Source organism: Carcharhinus amblyrhynchos, chromosome 22 (assembly GCF_965287045.1).
Source record: "Carcharhinus amblyrhynchos chromosome 22, sCarAmb.v2.hapA, whole genome shotgun sequence".
Taxonomy (NCBI): Eukaryota; Metazoa; Chordata; class Chondrichthyes; order Carcharhiniformes; family Carcharhinidae; genus Carcharhinus; species Carcharhinus amblyrhynchos.
The window spans coordinates 8,128,121-8,147,733 of record NC_137345.1 but is presented as its reverse complement, the minus strand read 5'-3'; the positions used below and the strand labels follow the sequence as shown (position 1 = coordinate 8,147,733).

The window sequence follows — 19,613 nt, the reverse complement described above, 5'->3', positions numbered from 1 at the left end:
AACTGAACACCAACGTTCAACTGAAGTTTAACTCTTAAACTGCATATTAACTTTAACGGAGCATCAACTTTAACTACTTAACTGAAAACAAATTTTACCGAGCTTAGGAAAACTTTGGCCAAGAAATATCCTCGATAAATTGACCAAGAAATCTCAGCATGCTTAACTCTCAGCCAGAAAAGCCATTTTAATGCCACTATTGTTAAATCGTTGTTGTAGCTGTTCTTTCTCTGCTGCTTTCCATAGCCATCCTGGAGTGCGATTTGAACCTACAACCATTAAGATGCTGCCAGCTGAGTCACAGGGATTATCACTGTTAGCAAACGTGTATACACAGCGAACGATCCAGAGCAGTAGGAACTGAGGCTTAATCCACAGTAGTTAGGCTAGCCAGCAGAGACAGTAATTGGTCTCAGTTTGTGCCCACTGATTTCAGTTAATTGAACGAGGGTGAGGATAACTGGACTGTGATACTGCCCACCATTGAATGGCCTTCCATGCTTATTGTCCAAGCTCGTTCTTGTTGAATGGTTTCTTGATGAGGCACTGAAGAAATTTAGTCTCCATGGAACTGCGCAAGAGAACAGAGGAGAAATAAACACCAGCTTAACCCTTCCTCAAACCAACTGCAATCTGCTCTGTACTGTAATCTCTACCCGATTTTTTTAAACATTGAGGATTCCTCCGACGTACACATAGGGGGACTAGCGGGGTAAGTGCGTGGCATTGCAGGAATAGAGTGGGGATGGGGGGGAGGGTGGGCCAGGGTGCGATGCTCTGTCAAAGAATCGGTGCAGACCCGATGGGCCAAATGGCCTCCCTCTGCACTCTAGAGGTTCTATGATTATATGACATGCTTGTGCGCACATGCACACACACAACACACACACATACACACAACACACACACACACACACACACGCGCAGAACCACACACACAGAAACACGTGTGCAAAGCACTCATACACTGAGAGACACATACGTGAACAAACACATGCACACAGAAATACACACATGCAAAATACACACACATACTGAAGCACAAGCAGACAGACATAGAAGTCCACACGCCATATTGCACACGACACACACAGCACATTTTTTCTCCTTCATGGCAACTTCTGGAGCCAAATTTAGCATACTTTACAAACTGAGATTTTCATAGAATCTCTACAGTGCAGAGGCCGTTCGGCCCATCTAGTTCACACTGACAACAATCCCACCCAGGCCCTTTCCCTGTAACCCCACGTATTTACTCCACTAATCCCCCGACACTCAGGAGCAATTTAGCATGGCCAATCAACATAACCTACATATCATTGGACTGTGGGAGGAAACAGGAGCATCTGGAGGAAACAGTCATGAGGACTGCAGACATGAGGAGAACGTGCAGATGCCGCACAGTCACCCAAGGTCAGAATTGAACCCAGGTCCCTGGCACTGTGAGACAGCCGTGCTAACCACTGTGCTACTGTGCTGCCCCTGTTCTTAAATTTACAGTGGACATTTTACAGTTCATCTCCAGCAAAGCAGGAGCTCCATCTTGTGGAGCCAATGGTCTCATTGTTCCATTCCTTTAAAGAAGATGAATAAAGTGAGGATAAAACACCAAACTTCTCTTCTGGCTCACTCAGTTCAATGAGACATCATATATGCACTTGCTCAGTCATTGGCAGGTCTTCCCACAACCACATTCATGCATGTTGGAACCTTGCTTGAAAACAGATTAACTTCAGTGGTGATGCCTGGAGTAACTGAGCTTGACACTAAGGGGCAATTTAGCATGGCCAATCCACCTAACCTACACATCTTTGGACACTAAGGGGCAATTTAGCATGGCCAATCCACCTAACCTACACATCTTTGGACACTAAGGGGCAATTTAGCATGGCCAATCCACCTAACCTACACATCTTTGGACACTAAGGGGCAATTTAGCATGGCCAATCCACCTAACCTGCACATCTTTGGACGCTGCTTAATTGCTGATGTGAAGCATGGACAATTCACCAAGGTACCCAAGGGAATCCAGTGCCTGTATTGCAGGGACCAGTGATCAGACCCCCTGAGTGAGAAAAGGTGAAAATGGGCAGAAAAAGCAGGAAGGACAGGGAGATGAAACAATGAGGATGCAAAGCCAAGGAGAGGAGTTCAAATTAGATTGTGACTCTTCAAGGAGAATGGATCAGAATCTGGCAGATGGAGTTTAATATGGATAAGTTTATTTATTAAGTTCATTTATTAATGTCACGAGTAGGCTTACATTAACACTGCAATGAAGTTACTGTGAAAATCCCCCCAGTCGCCTGTTCGGGTACACTGAGAGAGAATTTAGCATGACCGACGCAACTAACCAATCTTTCAGACAGTGGGAGGAAACCAGAGCACTCAGAGGAAACCCACACAGACATGGGGAGAATGTGCAGATGCCGCACAGACTGCGATCCAAGCTGGGAAACGAACCTGGCACTGTAAAGCAGCAGTACTAACCATTGTGCCACCTCGACAAGTGCAAATTTATCCATTTTGTCTGGAAAAGTCAAAACAGCAAATTATTACTTAAATGGGAAGCAGATTCAAAGTGGATCAGTGCAGAGGGATCTGAGTGTCATTGTGTATGAATTGCTGAAAGTGGGTAAGCAAGTGCAACATATGATAAGAAAGGCATATGGAATTTGACATTTATTTCCAAAGGACTGGATTTTAAAAGTAAAGAAGTGTTGTTATAATTGTATAAGGCATTGGTGAGACCACAGATGGAGTATTGAGTCCAGTTTTGGTCTCCCTAATTGAGGAAGGATGTGGTGGCACTGGAAGCAGTTCAAAGAAGGTTCAATAAATTGATTCCAGGGATGAAAGGGCTGTCGTACGAGGAGGGCTGAGTAACTTGTACTCGCTGGCGTTCAGAAGTATTAGGACGTGGGGGGATTTATAAGGTGAATGTTGAACAGATGAACAGATGAACAGATGTTCCCTCTTTTGGGACAGTCTAGAACAAGAGGTTAGAGCTATAAGGGGGAATCCTCCAGTCCTGCTGGCCATGGGAAGCATTGTGGGCAGGGAGGGGGCAGACCACGCAAAGGTCCATTGATGTCAGGCAGGATTCTCTGGTTTTGGGGCAAATGCGACCAGAGAATCCCACCCGTCGAGTGAGAGCAGGTAGGTTCAAAGCTGATGAGGAGAAACTATTTCTTTCAGAAGGTTGTGAATCTGTGGAACTCATTGACCCAGAGTGCGGTGGAGGTAGAACTAATCAACAGATTCGGGAAAGAGATCGATATGTTTCTGATGGAGAGCAAGATAAAGGGCAATGGGGAACAGGCAGGAAAGTGGAGTTGAGACCAGGATAAGATTAGGCATGATGGTGTTAAATAGTGGAGCGGGCTCGAGGGGCTGGAGTGCCCAGTCCCGCTCCTAATTCCTGTGTTCGTACCTGATTGTGCCAGTCCTGGCTTTCTGTTAGAGTGAAAGCCCGATCTTCAGTTCACTTCACAGCTCGTACCTTTTCAAATTTCCTTTTTTAAGTATTTATGCATTCCACGTTAGAAGCTTTTATGCGTCCTGGTTAATGTAGGCATCGACCCACTCACTGTGTTAACTGATGCCAAGTTGCTAAAAGCACTGAGTGAGGAATGCTATTTGGTCCATTTGAGACTTCTTCCGTTTGACATTGATCAAGAACACTCTCCTGCTGCACCCCACAGCCCCACCACCCACGTTGGAGACCCCGCGGCATCCCCAGTGGCATCCTATTTCTTAACATTCGCATTAGATACGTAACTTTGTCATCGATCGAAAGAGGGAGTTACATTTATATAGCGCCTGGCTTCAGGGGGTCACCAGGCATTTCAAAGGCCAGGCACAGGCACAATGGCTGATTGGCCTTTTTCAATGCTGTACCATTCCATGGATGCATCAACATTAACCACTGGGGTATATTAACATTGAAATGTAGGAGTCAATCTGCGCACAGCAAGACCCAACAAAGAGAGACGTGTTCAGAACCAAAGGGATGGTGATTGCAGTGGCCGCAATTCTCCATGAGGAAACCTAAGTGCTGCCACCAGCGGGAAACTCGGTGTGCTTCACATTGGTGCTGGCAGCGTTTGACAAGTGGCATTCAAGATGGCTTCACAGAGATCGGGGTGCCCGTTAAAGATGGCGGCCCGGTCTCAGGCTCATGTTTCAAGCACTCTCTCTCTCTTGTTGGCAAGGTGTATACCCCCAATCCCTCACCACTGAGCAGCTACCTCCTCCCCGCTCCTCAAGGAACAGATTACCACACCCCCGCCCCACACACATCAATATCATGCAGGCATGGGGATGATCCAACCCCTTCCTTGTGGGAGAAGGAGGCCTGTCACCTCCTCCTCCCACAACCTCCCTCCCTCAGCAGGAGAGGTGCACCAATGTGGGGTCACTGGTGCATTTCATTGCCAGGATGTCATTGCCAGGGCGACAATGCAGGTATGTCTTTCCAGCGTGAGAGAATGACAGAATCCCTACAGTGAAGAAGGAGGCCATTCGGCCCAATGACCACAATCCTATCCAGGCTTGATCCCCATAGCCCCATGCATTTATCCTAGCTAGTTTCGCTGACACTAAGGGGCAATTTATCATGGCCAATCCATCTAACCCGCACATCTTCGGAGCACCCAAAGAAAACCCACGCAGTCGCGGGAAGAATGTGCAAACTCCTCACAGATAGTGACCCAAGCCAGGAATTAAACCGGGGTCCCTGGCACTGTGAGCCAGCAGTGCTAACCACTGTGCCATCATGCCACCCGCAGAGGTTGAAGAAGATGCACTATGATAAAGAAAATCAGCTAAGGTTTTCAGAACAAAGAGCAAGCCTGTTTTAAATAAACTGATTGGAAAAGAGGACATACCTCCAATTCAATTAACTGTGAAGGGAAACAGAAACAAACAAAGCTACTGCCTGCTGTGAAATTACATGGACCTGTCAATCAGGAATCTCTTAAAAGATGCTGAAGTGTGATACTGAATAAACATTTCAAAGCCTTTCAGCTTTCTAGGAAGGCTCAGGAACAGCAAAGACTTCAGTGCTAAAGAAAGGAGCTGAGTGAGCAGCTGCGGTAAAAAGAGAAAGTATTTGAGGCTTATTGGAATGTGATCTGATTATATCAATAATGAACAGTGTGATTTGTGCTGAAGCTGTCAAACAAAGTAGTTCAATGTGGTCAGGTAGCATCTATGGCTCATCCAGGCTGCAAAAGAGAATTGTCCTAGTGAAAGTGACATTTCCTCTCCGTCAGGGGACTTCAAAGGGGTTTGCTGCCACCTGGGGCTTTTGACAGGGAGCAAGGGAATCCCTTCTATAGAATGGAGTGCTGCTGTGATTTTAAAGGCTCCCTGGTGTCATGGATATTAAAGTGACCAGGCCACTTTAAAGGTTTCACAGTACACAGACAAAAGTGAAGATTGTTAGCAGAATACTGCCTGAGATCGACATGCTAAGAGTGATCTCCACTTTTCCCAGGGAAAGAAAGGGAAGTCTAGCCACAAGACACCATCTCAGGGGAGTGTCTGAGATCAACTCTTTCCCCAACAACCCGTGTTCACCCAACATTCAGGTACCTGGCGGGATCCTGCCCCTGCAGCCTGGCAGAGTGACAAGTGGGCTCATAACTTACCTCTTTGCTTCCCCTCAAAGTCCAAGGCACCAGGTCCATGTTTGTCAAGGCCTGTACTGTTTGGCGCCTGGTGGAATTCCTGCTGAGGATGTGGGTGCATCTCAGGAATCCAGAGAATCGAACTCCTGGCCTGTTAATAACGTTCAAAATAGGAAGCATGAATGGCAATGAGGTTTCCACTCAGGATGGGAACCTGATGGGGGCCAGTGTGGTGGGCAGACAGACTTGGCAATGGGTTTGATGCCTGGTGAGAATCCCATTTTGGTCTTCACCCAATTCAACAGGGCAATTGCGCCTGCTAACAGGAGTGAAGAATCACCCCTAATATCTTGGATATTCCTTTGAAGTCCCAAGCTCTTTTACCAGATAGTGCGGTGGAATCTTTCACAGGATATTGATTCAACATCTCATCAAAATGTCCATGTCTCCAATCATTCAGCACTCCCTTGGTACTCAATTGAGGAATCAATCTGTGAATCTTTATGCATGGTCTCCAAAATGGGACTTGAACCCAGAACCTTCTAAATCAGAACTAAGAGTCCAACCAACTAAGTCACAATAAGCTTGCTGGCAATGAACGAGTAGATGCTTGAATGGCAGCCCATTGGCCAACTTAAACTATTACTCCCTCTACAAGATGCCCTGCAGCAACTTGTCAACTCCCCTTCAGCAGCACCTTCCAAAGGGGTGGCACGGTGGTTAGCACTGGTGCCTCACAGCGCCAGGGACCCGGGTTCGATTCCCGGTTTGGATCACTGTTTGAATGGAATTTGCACGTTCTCCCCCCGTATCTGTGTGGGTTTCCTCCGATTTCCTCCCACAATTCAAAGATGCGCAGGTTAGGTGGGTTGGCCATGCCTTCATGTCCTAGGATGTGCCCCAAGACTCACAGTTTCCTCCCACAGTCTGAAGACGTGCAGATTAGGTGAATTGGCCATGCCAAATTCTCCCTCAGTATACCCAAACAGGTGCCAGAGTGTGGCATCTAGGGGATTTTCACAGTAACTTCATTGCAGTGTTAATGTAAGCCTACATGTGACTAATAAAGAAATAAACTTTTTTAAATGAACCTGTGACCTCTACCACCTTGAAGGACAAGGGCAGTAGAGGCATGGGAACAGCACCACCTTCATGATCCCTCCAGGGCACAGGGAATCCTCAATTTGGAATAATGTCTTCATTCCTTCACAGTTGTTGGGTCAAAATGGTGGAACCGTCTTACCAACTGCGGTGTACCTGCTCCAGGTGGACTGCAGCGGTTCAAGAAGGGAGCTCACCACAATCTCCTGGCGGATAATTTAGGAATGAGCGACAAATGCTGGCCTTGCAGCAATGCCCGCATCCCGTGAAAGAATAAATAAAAGAAAAACACGGGAAATTCAACTGGTAAAACTATACATTTGAATGAATTACTCTTGAATTCTCATCATCCCTGTCCTGATGGGAGCAAGGCATAAGATCACTGTGTCCTTAATAAGGTCAAATGTTCGGACGTCTTTATAGAATGTGTTTATCTCTGTTTTCATTCGAATAGGCTGACCTGATACAAATCGATGTTAGTAACTTGATCAAAGGAAAGAAAGAGGAACGAGGAAACCAGGACATGCTCAGGTTGGTAGTTCACAAGAACATAGAAAGCGGGAGCATCAGTAGGCCATAAGTCCACTGTGTTGTTTAATAAGATAATGGCTTATCACATCTGCACTTTCCCTCCCTCCTCCCATCTCTAGAATCTGTCAGTGCTGGAAAAAAAATTAACCTGAGGCTTGAATTTATTCAATAACCGACAACCACAAAATTCACAACTCCCTGAGTGGGAAAATTTCTCCTCATCTCAGTCCAAAATGGCCGACGCCATATTCTGAGATTCTGATCCCCATTTCTAGACTCTCAACGCAGGAAGAAACTCTTTTGTCCAAATTCTCCGGCTGTCCACACTCTGTCTGCCACTGCCAGTGAGAACGGAGAATTTGGCTCAGAGACAAGTCTCCGTTGAGTGCAACGGGACTGGAGAATCCCAGCTGTGGGCAAGGGTGGAGAATCCGATCCACCACCTACTCTGTCAAGCCCACTAAAAGTTTTACATGTTTTCATTGAGATCATTTCTCAATCCCAAGGAATATAGGCCCGTCTACTCAATCTCTCCTCATAGGCCACCACTCCCATCACAGGTATCAGCCCAGCGAACATTCGCTCTAGGGAAAGCCTATTCTTCCATAAGTAAGAAAACCAGAACTGTACACAATAATCCAGATGTGGTCTCAACAAAGATCTACATTACTGCAGCGAGACTTCCTAACTCCTACACTCCACAGAATAACAACAGGGACAGAGTGGTTGATTGGGTTTTAAACGTCATCTGAATTTTGTTTAAATTCATGTGGACATTGCTGGCAAGGTCAGCATTTATTACCAATCCTTAAATGGCCTTGAGAAGGTGGTGGTAGCCATTTTTTTGAATAGAACTGAGTAAATTTCAAAGTAAGAAGTCTCACAACAACAGGTTAAAGTCCAACAGGTTTACTTGGTAGCAAAATCCACCAGCTTTCGGAGCGCTGCTCCTTCGTCAGGCTCCGAAAGCTAATGGATTTTGCTACCAAATAAACCTGTTGGACTTTAACCTGGTGTTGTGAGACTTCTTACTGTGTTTACCTCAGTCCAACACCGGCATCTCCACATCATAAATTTCAAAGGACAGCTTGGAGTCAACTACATTGCAATGGGCCTAGAATGACATGTGGATCAGACTAGATGAGGATTCCCTCAAATAAGTTGTGAACCGGAAGAGCTTAAACAACGGTCCAATTGTTTATAGACACCATTACTGACTTTCCCCGCAATTCCAGGATCTATTTCATTCACTGAATTGAACGTAGCAGCCTGGGTGGGATTTGAGTTTATGACTTTGGATCATTTGTCCAGACCTCTGGGTTAATAATCCAGCATCATAACCATTAAGTGGTCACACCTGCACAGAAACATTGAAAATTGGAGCAGGAGGAGGCCATTCGGCCTGTCAAGCCTGCTCACTAGCCATTATGATCATATCTGATCATCCATCCCAATAGCCAGATCCCACCTTCCCCCCAAATCCTTTGATCTCCAAGTGCAATATCTAATTGTTTCTTGAAAACGTTCAATGTTTCGACCTCGACTACTTTCTGAGGTAATGACCGCAGGCTGACCGCTCTCTGGGTGAAGAAATTTCTCTTCACTTCTGTCCTAAACTGTCTACCCTGTATCGTCCCCTGGTCTTGGCACCCCCAGCATCACAAAAACCCTACCCTGTCTATTCCTGATAGAATTTTCTAGGTTTCAAGAAATTCCCCCTCGTTCTTCTGAACTCTCGGGAACATAATCCTGACTGACACAATCTCTCCTAATATGTCAGCCCTGCCATCCCAGGAATCAGTCCAGTATTCCACACTAAAATCCCAAGAAAAGTACACCAAAGACAGCAGGCTAATAATAAGAAGAAACACTACATCGTAAAAGCTGTATTTACATGTCATGACTCAGATTAAAGGGTGAAGAAAGCAGATTCAATAAAAACTTTTACAAAGAAATTCAACAAATCCTTGAAAAGGAAGAAAAAAGCTAGGTTGCAGGGAAAGGGCACAGAAGTGCGACTAATTGGAATAGTTCTTTCAAAGACCTGGCACATGGACAATGGTCTGAAAGGCCTTTTTCTGTGCTGTATCATTCTATGAATACATAATTACTAACAACAGGGGTCTATTAATAGTTTCAATTGATGACATTATGCTTTGGTTGTGTATCACCTTACTTAGTTCAACAATAGTCATCGTTGGCTTTTGACAGATGAGGTATCAGGCCTAGTAGCAATTAGACTTGAGTGTGACAGGTTTTGTGTGAGGTTACACTATTGTCTGCTTCTCCTCAGGCTGTACTGTTAGCTGCCTTAATTACAAGCCATTGCATTCAGTCACTGTCCCTGCTATTATGCAGTAGTCAGGCTCTCTCTGAAACATCTACAGAAACAACCTGGAGACTATGCTGTCTCACCATTCTCAGCCACGTTATGGGAATTCCGCAATGCTGCCCCCCCAGGATAAATGGACACTGCCCGACGATAATAAGTCTGTACATCCTGCAATGTCTGAATATGAAAGTTGGACAGACCAACAGTCCAGGACACCATCTGAATACGGTATGCCCTTGACTCAGTTAATTCCTGTTTTGTTCGTATTGCCTTGCCCTGAGACCTTTAATCCGATTCCAATATCATTTCATTATGAACATAGATTCGAAGCTCGGCAGCGATGATACAGAGAAGGCAATTCCGCAACATGTGGTTACACAAAGTTATACGGTGAGTAAACGTTCGCTCCAAAAGAATTATTTCATCGGGGGCAACGCGGTGGCACAGTGGTTAGCGCTGCTGCCTCACAGGGCCAGGGATCCCGGTTCAATTCCGGCCTCAGATCACTGTCCGTACGGAGTCTGACACATTCTGCCCATGTCTGCATGGGTTTCCTCCCACAGTCCAAAGATGCGCGGGTTAGGTGGATTGCCCCTTAGTGCCAGAGGGAACTAGTGGGTATAATATTTGGGGGTTACAGGGGTAAGCCTGGGTGGGATTGTGGTCGGTGCAGACTCGATAGGACAAGTGGCCTTCTCCTGCACTGTAGGGATTCTATGATTCTCCACTATCTTTTCTTCAGTTGAGTAACTCGATAACTATTTGCATTTGTGAAAATCTCTGTCTTCATTCTGCTGTGTGCTTGCTGAGCTACCTTGCCTCCTGGTCTAACATTACTTCAATGTTAAAAATTCCCACCCTTGTCTTTAAATCCCTTTGCGGCCTCAGCCCATCCCTGTCTCTGTAAACTCCTTCAGTCATAAAGTCCTCTGGGATTTCTGAGGTTCCCGCTTACTCTGGGCTCTTGAGCCTCCTTGTGTTTATGGGAAGAACAAAGTGCTGTCTCATAGCGCCAGGGACCCAGGTTCAATTCCGGCCTCGATTCACCATCTGCGGAGTCTGCACGTACTCCCTGTGTCTGCGTGGGTTTTCTCCAGGTGCTCTGGTTTCCTCCCATAGTCCAAAGATGTGCGTGTTAGATTGATTGGCCATGCTAAATTGACCCTAATGTCAGGAGGATTAGCAGGATAAATATGTGGGGTTACAGGAATAGGGCCTGGGTGGGATTGTGGTCAGTGTAGACTTGATGGGCTGAATGGCCTCCTTCTACACTGTAGGGATTCTTTGATTCTTCACCTGCGTTCCACCCATTTCACATTGAACTCTGGAACTTTCTCTCGACACCTCTTGCTTCTCTCCCATCCTTCTTTAAATGCTGCTTAAAACATCTGATCTGTGCCGCTGCTCCTACAAAATTTCTTCCTCTCCTCTCTCGAGGGTGTTGGGTCACATTGGGGTGCAACCCCAGAGGCACAGATTTGGATTCTGCTGTGCGGTTGGCACAATGATTAGCATTGCTGCCTCACAGCACCAGGCCCTGGGTTCAATTCCGGCCTTGGGTCACTGTCTATGTGGAGACTGCACATTCCCCCTGTGTCTGCATGGGTTTCCTCCAGGTGATCCAGTTTCCCGCCTCACTCCAAAGATGCGTAGGTTAGATGAATTGACCATGCCAAATTGCCCCTTGGTGTCCCAAAATGTGCAGATTAGGATGATTAGCGGTGGGGTTGCGGGGATTGTGAGGGTGGGGGATGAGCCTGGATAGTATGGTCTTTCAGACAGCTCATGTGGACCCAATGGGCCAAATGGCCTCCTTCTGCACTGTAGAGATTCTATAATTCTATCTTGCATTGTGACTATTCTTGTGCGAGTCCAACTAATCAGTTCCAGCATCCTATGTTGGATAGCCAGTCCTCTCCTTCTATCATATCCCCACTGAAGTTATGAGCAGGTGTTGCGTTACAGCACTTTATCAGGGAGACAAAGTTCCTCTGACAACATACACTTTTATCAATATGTTGCAGTCTAGAGTTATAAATAGTGATGGTATCGGCTCCAACTTCATGCCCATCACTTCGCTAATCATTCCCTTGCACTCTTACCACCTATTATTGAAGCATAGAAACTAGAAACAGGAGTAGGCCATTCAGCCCTTTGAGTCTGTTCCCCTTCATTTTGATCATGGCTGATCCCCTCTTCCTCCCATATCCCTTTATCTCTTTAGTCCAAAGAACTATATCTAATTTCTTCTTGAAATCACACAGCATTTTGGCTTCAACTACTTTCTGTGGTAGTGAATTCCACATACTCACCACCCTCTGGGTGAAGAAATTTCTCCTCACCTCTGTTCTAAAAGGTTTACCCCTTACCCTCATACCATGACCCCTGGAGCGTGTTGGAAGGACTTGCTGATCGATACTCAATTTGTTTGGCCACATTGTGAACACACCTTCCTTGCTCATCAAGGCCTGGCGGTTGGGGAGAACCCGGAGCTTCTGGTTCAGAAACAGGGATGCTACCCACTGGATTAATAGCCTATTTTTTATAGGCTATTAATCCAGAAATTCAATTAATGTTCTGGGGACCCTGGTTCGAATCCTGCCATGACAGCTGGTGGAATTTGGATTCAATAAAAAATATCTGGAATTAAGTATCTACTGATGACCATGAAACCATTGTGGATTGTTGGAAAAACCCATCTGGTTCACTAATGTCCTTTAGGGAAGGAAATATACTGTTCTTACCTGGTCTGGCCTACATGTGACTTCAGAGCCATAGCAATGCGGTTGACTCTCAACTGCCCTCGGGCAACTAGGCTTAACCATAAATGCTGGCCAGCCAGTGACACCCATGAGTCATGAATGAATGAAAAGAATACAAAAAGTGTTCCCCTGTTCTTGATTTCCCCGCAACAGAACACAGTTTCTCTGTATCCCCTACCAATTTTTTTAACACTTGAAATATCTTGATCAGACTTAATCCTCTTATGTTCAAGGGAACACAAGCCATGTGGAGTCCTCTGTCTAAATGTATCAACTTTACAATGGGCTGGCTAAAAGCAGCCAACATTGCCAGAGCTTTCGAGTACAGGAGTAGGGTTGTGTTGTTGCAATTATACAGGGCCTTGGTGAGGCCACACCTAGAGTATTGTGTGCAGTTTTTGTCTCCTTCTCTGAGGAAGGATGTTCTTGCTCTTGAGGGAGTGCAGCGAAGGTTTACCAGGCTGATTCTGGGGATGGCAGGACTGATATATGAGGAGAGCTTGATTAGGTTAGTATTGGAGTTCAGACGAATGAGAAAGGATCTCACAGAGGCTTATAATACTAACAGGACTAGACAAGGTGGGTAGATGCAGGGAGGATGTTCCCGATGTTGGGGGAGTCCAAAACCAACAGTCACAGTCTGAGGATTCAGGGTAGACCAATTAGGACAGAGGTGAGGAGACATTTCTTCACCCAAAGAGTGGTGAGCCTATGGAATTTATTACCATTGAATTCACAACATTAAATACAGGAGTTGGAATGTCTTGTTGAAGTTGTACAAAGCATTGGTAAGGCCACACTTGGAATACTGTGTGCAATTCTGGTCACTCTATTATAGAAAGGATATTATTAAACGAGAAAGAGTGCAGAAAAGATTTACTAGGATGGTACCGGGATTGAGTTATGGATTGAGTTATAAGGAGAGGCTGGTTAGACTGGGACTTTTTTCTCTGAAGCATAGGAGGCTGAGGGGTGATCTTATAAAGGTCTATAAAATAATGAAGGGCACAGATCAGCTAGATAGTCAATATCCTTTCACAAAGGTAGAGAAGTCTAAAACTAGAGGGCATAGTTTTAAGGTGAAGAGGAGAGACACAAAAGTGTCCAGAGGGGCAATTTTTTCACACAGAAGGTGGTGAGTGTCTGGAACAAGCTGCCAGAGTAATACTGGGGAAGGTACAATTTTGTCTTTTGAAAAGCCTTTAGATAGTTACATGGGTACGATGGATGTAAAGGGATATGGGCCAAATGCGGGCAATTGGGATTAGCTTAGGGGTTTTAAAAAAGAAAGGATGGCCTGGACAGGTTGGGCCGAAGGGCCTGTTTCCATGCTGCAAACGTCTATGAATCTATGACCACAGAAAGTAGTTGATGCCAAAACATTGAACGTATACAAGAGGCCTCTAGATGTAGCACTTGGGGCGAATGGGATCAAATGTTATGAAGAGAAAGCAGGACTTGGCTATTGAGTTGGGCGATCAGCCATGGTCATAACGAATGGTGAAGCAGGCTCGAAGGGCCAAATGGCCTCCTCCTGCCCCTATCTTCTATGTTTCTATGTAACACAGCACAAAGCAGGGCTTGAATCTGGGCACTGTGGTGTGACCATTGCAATTAAACAAAGCCTTCGTTGTTACATTTCTGATGCTGAAGGTTCTGATTCACCGTGAATCCATAAAAGCTGAATGGAATATTCTGGAAGGAACCATCTTCACCTGAGAATAACGCCAAACCTTGTAGTCACTGTGATGGTGACTTAAACCTCTTCTGTGGCAAAGGTTCCAGCTCAAGCCCTTCTGTGTTGAAATAAAATTATAAAATTCTAACAGGGTTAGGCAGAGTAGATTCAGAAAGAATGTTCCCAATGATGGGGGAGTCCAGAACCAGGGGTCATAGTTTGAGGACAAGCACATAAGTCAGCTCAATTTTTAAGGGAGTGCTGCACTACTGGGGGTGCTGTCTTGTTGGTGAGATATTAAACCCAGGCCCTTTTGGGTGATATAAAAAGTTCTATGAAAACACCAGGAGAAAAGCAGGGAAGTCCTGACCAAGACTTACTCCAAAACTTATACCAAAACTCTGAAAGATGTGCTGGTTAGGTGCATTGACTCGACAAGAGCCGGACTGTGGCGACTAGGGGAATTTCACAGAAACTTCATTGCACCATTAATGTAAGCCTTACTTATGACTAATAAATAAATAAACTTTATCACCACAAAACAGATGATCTGATTATCAACAAAAAATGTTGGGGAATCTTAACAGGTCTGACAGGTCTGTCCGTGGAGAGAGAATTTCGAGTCAGGACAATCCCATCCAAAAAAATCATTGGCTCTATTCTCTCCACAGATGCTGTCAGACCTGCTGAGATTTTCCAGCATTTTCTGTTTTTGTTTCAGTTTCCAGCACCCGCAGTATTTTTGCCTTTATCTGAGTTTATGCACTTATTTATTGGTGTCTCAAGTAGGCTTATATTAACACTGCAATGAGGTTATTGTGAAAATCCCCTCGTTGCCACACTCTGACACCTGTTTGGGTACACTGAGGGAGAACTTAGTATAGCCAATGCACCCAACCAGCATGTCTTTCAGACTGTGGGCGGAAACTGGAGCACCGGGAGGGAACCCACGCAGACACGGAGAGAACATGCAGACTCCGCACAGACAGTGACCCAAGCCAGGAATTGAACCTGGGTCCCTGGCGCTGTGAGGCAGCAGTGCTAACCACTGTGCCACCGTGTCATCCACTGTTGCTATGTTACTATAAACACGGTTTGTGGGAACTTGCTGTGTGAAAACTGGCTGCGTTTTGCGACATTACATTAGGTTGCGAAAGGCAATGGATAAATGCAAGGCCTTCAAGGTTAAAATAGCAGCCGATGGAATTACATTTCAATCTGCTACAAGCTTGTTATTGAAATCATCCAAGGCAACTACATACAGTCATTGCGCACGTTGAATGTCTGCTGATAAACTTTCCATCTGAGCTGTGGTGTCTTTCCTTCCTAACAGGATATCCTCAATCACATCCTGGATGACGTTGAGCAATTTAATGAAAAAATTATTCAGGCCATCGGCGGCAAGTCTCAGAAAGAACAGAAGAAAATTAAGAAATCCAAAAGGCATAAAGGTACTTTTAATAGTGACTTTTAAGGGGCATTTGGGCAAATACATGAAAAGGATGGGAATAGGGGGATATAATTCCTGGAAGGGTAAAGGGGTTTTAGTTCAGTCGGGCAGCATGGTCGGTGCAGGCGTGGAGGGCCGAAGGAATGTTCTTGTGCTGTAATTTTCTTTGTTCTTTCTTCACTTTCTTTGCAATTATCTGTAATGGAGTGTGCCTTGTATTCCTGATTTAGTTACGATAGTGATGGCTTCAAGTAGGCTAGCTATATCGAGTTCAAAGAACAGCAGCAGAGTCTTTTAACAGATCCCGATCCCACCCCATCCCACAGATATCTTTTAATAATTAAAACTCGCATCAGCCATGGCTCAGTTGGCAGTGCTCTTGCTTATGGGTCAGAAGGTTGTGCGATTACGTTCCACTCCAGTGCCTAGTGTCTTGAGGTCACGTACGAACCAACTCAAGAATAGCTCTCTCCCTGCTGCCATCAGACTTTTGAGTGGACCAGCACCCGGGGGAAACCCACACAGAGGATGTGTGGACTCCGCACAGACAGTGACCCAAGCTAGGAATCAAACCCAGGTCCCTGGCACTGTGAGGCAGCAGCGCTAACAACTGTGGCACCTCCCTGAGAGCTCCCAGGCCAGGTTGGGAAGGGTAATAAATACAGTTGCGAGTGTCGCTACTAAATGGGCAAGTAATTACTGTCATCCTTTGACCATTCACTAACTGGGTTTTTTGTATATCTTTCTTTAGAATTACTCCCTCCTGAGGAAGAGTATGTGGACTGTCTGCAGAAGATAAAATACGCCTTCAATTTGCTGGTAAGTACCGGAATTGAGATCTTGCCATCATTACGGTGGAAGAGGGAAATCAATCTCTGAAACCTACACGTGTAAACATCCCTGATTATCTTTTAAGAAGATTCACTAGCCTGATACCTGAACTGAGAGGCTCCACCTGTCTGGAATGATGGAACAAGCTCGGGTTCCTTTCTCTAGAAAAGAGAAGTTTGAACAGTAAATTGATTGAGAAGGTTAGCACTGCTGCCTCATGGCGCCAGGATCCAGATTCAATACTGGTCTCGGGTGACTGTCTGTTTGAGTCTGCATGTTCCTCTCCCCCTCCCCCCGTGTCTATGTAGGTTTCCTCCTGGTGCTCTGGTTTCCTCCTACTGCCTAAAGATGTGCTGGTTAGGTGGATTAACCATGCTAAATTGCCCCTTAGTGTCCTAAGATGTGAACCTTAGGTGGCTAAGCCATGGCGAATATGTGGGCTTACAGTGATAGAGTAGGGGAAAGGGCCTAGGCAAGGTACTCTGTCAGAGAGTCAGTGCAGACTTGATGGGCCAAATAGCCTCCAAGCTGCACTGTAGGGATTCTATTCTATTCTATGATCTTTGAGGGTTTGATGAGGGAGATATAGAGGAGTTGTTTGCACTTGTGTAAGGGACTAAAACCAAAGGCCCTAAATGTGATAATCTCTGATACATCCAATAAGAAATTCAGCAGAATTGTCTTTGCCCAGGGAATGGTTAGAACGTGGAACGTGCTATCATATGGTGACGTTGAGATGATGAGTACAGGTGCGTTTGAGAGTAAGCTAGTTAGACACAAAATGAAGCATGGGATAGAAGGTGACACTGCTAAGGTTAGCTGGGACAAGACATGGGACAAGGTTTATGTGAAGCATAAACACCAGAATTGATTAGTTGGGCCGAATGGCCTGTTTCTGTGCTGTACATTCTATATGTCTTGTGAACATGTGTGGCTGTGAGTTTGCTGCAGTGCAGCATCCACTGATCCTGGATCTCCTTTGCAAGCAAATTCCTACTTTATACCAAACTAGAAGGAATCTGGTGGAATTGGGCTATGACTATTCCAGATGCTCATTATATTGGACAGGCAGGGGCAATCTTCATTCTGTCAGCCTGGGCTGGATTGGAACCAGATTCCAAAACCTCTGGAATAACTCAGTCCAACAGATCCTAGAACCAACAGGATCAGTCACCCCAACAGATCCCAGAATAGCAAGATCACTCACTCCACCAGATCACAGAACCAGTGAAATATCTCACTTCACTAGATCCCTAGAAGCAGTACTAACTAGTCCACCATCAGAGCTGTAAATTAGTGTGTTAACTCAATACAATTCCTGAGCTCTTATTGGGTTCAGTCTTCATCTCGGTAGGACACGTCCAAAATTCCAGACTAATCCCAGGATTTGATCCCAAATCAAGCTTTGACAAAGGGTCATCTGGACTCGAAACGTCGACTCTTTTCTCTCCTAACAAATGCTGCCAGACCTGCTGAGAAAGTACTGGCCTTGCCAGTGACACATACATCCCGTGAAAGAACTAAAAACAAAATTGGTTGCGAGGCATAGCTTTTCACAAAGAAGTACAAATGTGAAAACAAAAACTAGAAGAGAAATTTCTCCTTCTTTAGAAACCGGTAGCACATAACAAAGAACAATCAATCTGTCTTAAAAGGCATTCAAATAAATGCTTCCATACAACTGTTGGGCCGAATGGCCTGTTTCTGGACAGTAAATAGGATGGAAATATTCCTTGAGTTTTACATTGATCCAATTGCAGGCAGACGTTACATGTGAGTGGTGCTATTAATTACCAAATTCCTCAGGGTGATGATGAATTCTGTTTCCTCGTTAGAGCAAGTTGGAATCTCAACTCCATGATCCCAGTGCTGCAGACCTGGTACACATTTTGTTCGGGATTCTTGAATTAGTGAGTAATATTTTCTACCTCTCTGACTTGGCTTCATTCAGAGAAGCTTTTCTGGAGCAGCAGACATTGTGATGGGCACTCTCAGTACAATACACTATGACATGAGGACAAATATGACAGGATGTGTGTATGTGTGTGCATCTACACACATACATGCATGTGCGTACACATGTCCATATGTGTGTGTATGTGCGTGTGTGTGTGTTTTTGTATATGTGTGTGTGTGTGGGCATGCGTATGCATGTGTGTATATATATACGTGTGTGTGTATATATGTGTGTGCAAATGAATGCGTGTGTGCGTGCAAGTGTATGCATGTGTGTGTACATATGTATTTGTGCGTGTATGTGCGTGTGCACACACTGTCGCCGGGTCAAAAGCACCAGATGCCCTCCGTGACGGCACTTTGGGTGTACCTGCACTGGATGGAGAGCAATGGGTCACCAAGGTGGCACATCACCATCACCATCTTTGCAAGGGCAATTAGAAATGGGCAATAAATTTTGCCGTTCCCTCAGGCACAGCCCAGCAGGTAGCACCCTTGTTTCTGAATCAGAGGGTTGTGGGTTCAAATCACTCCAGCGATTTTGGCACATAATCTAGGTCTTTGCTTCAATCCTGCAACCAGGGAGTATTGCTTTTAGATAATCCTCAGATGGAAGCCCCCCACTCCGAATGGTGAAGACTCCAGAGCCAAACTGATGATAATCCCAAAATGATTATTCGAGAGAACTGAGATAGTGTTTGGTAAGAGATCAATTCAAAAAACAGCAGGGAAGTTGTTCCAGGCGTCCTGGTCAATATACAGCCAGCATCAATAAAATATAATTACCTGATTGGCTAGGAAATGCTCTGCGCCATTCTCAGGTCATGAAAGGTGCTATATAAATTCAAGCTTTTCTTTATCTCCGAGGTAAAGACCGACCACTAAAACCCACTCCCTTTACTAGGTTTTTGGGCACCGTTCTTCAGTTCTGAATGGCAGGGCTGTTTAGAAAAAGATCAATGGAATGTTATTTGCTTTCCAAATAACTGAAGCTTGCGAGTAAAAGTGAGGCATTGCCACAGCTATTATCATAGAATATTGTAGTTCAAAACAAAACCATTTGGCCCATCGCAACAGTCTAGCCCTTTGCCAGATCAATGCAAAATTATTCTCATCATCCTACTTCCTTCAATTTTCCTCAATTTAAAAATTTATCCAATTTCCCCCAAAGATTTAATGGTCCCAGCTCTTAACTGCTGCTGACACTAAATCACTTCATTCGACCAAAATCTCCTCCCTCACTCACTGAGGCACAGTAAGAGGTCTCACAACACCAAGCTACTGTCCAATAGGTTTATTTGGAATCGCAAGCTTTTGGAAGCACCGTTTCGCTCACCTG

General features: G+C 45.2%; 1 protein-coding gene across 1 annotated transcript in view; it reads left to right on the top strand.

Moving 5' to 3' along the window:
- The window catches only part of LOC145356863 (epidermal growth factor receptor kinase substrate 8-like), a 75,359-nt gene that overhangs the window by 40,829 nt on the left and 14,917 nt on the right, over positions 1 to 19,613 (top strand). The window contains exons 7-12 of the mRNA XM_080209821.1: positions 7,189 to 7,265; positions 9,653 to 9,825; positions 9,920 to 9,987; positions 15,371 to 15,488; positions 16,239 to 16,306; positions 18,154 to 18,228. Of these exons, the coding sequence (XP_080065947.1) occupies positions 7,189 to 7,265; positions 9,653 to 9,825; positions 9,920 to 9,987; positions 15,371 to 15,488; positions 16,239 to 16,306; positions 18,154 to 18,228 (579 nt within the window). The remainder of the gene's footprint in view (positions 1 to 7,188; positions 7,266 to 9,652; positions 9,826 to 9,919; positions 9,988 to 15,370; positions 15,489 to 16,238; positions 16,307 to 18,153; positions 18,229 to 19,613) is intronic.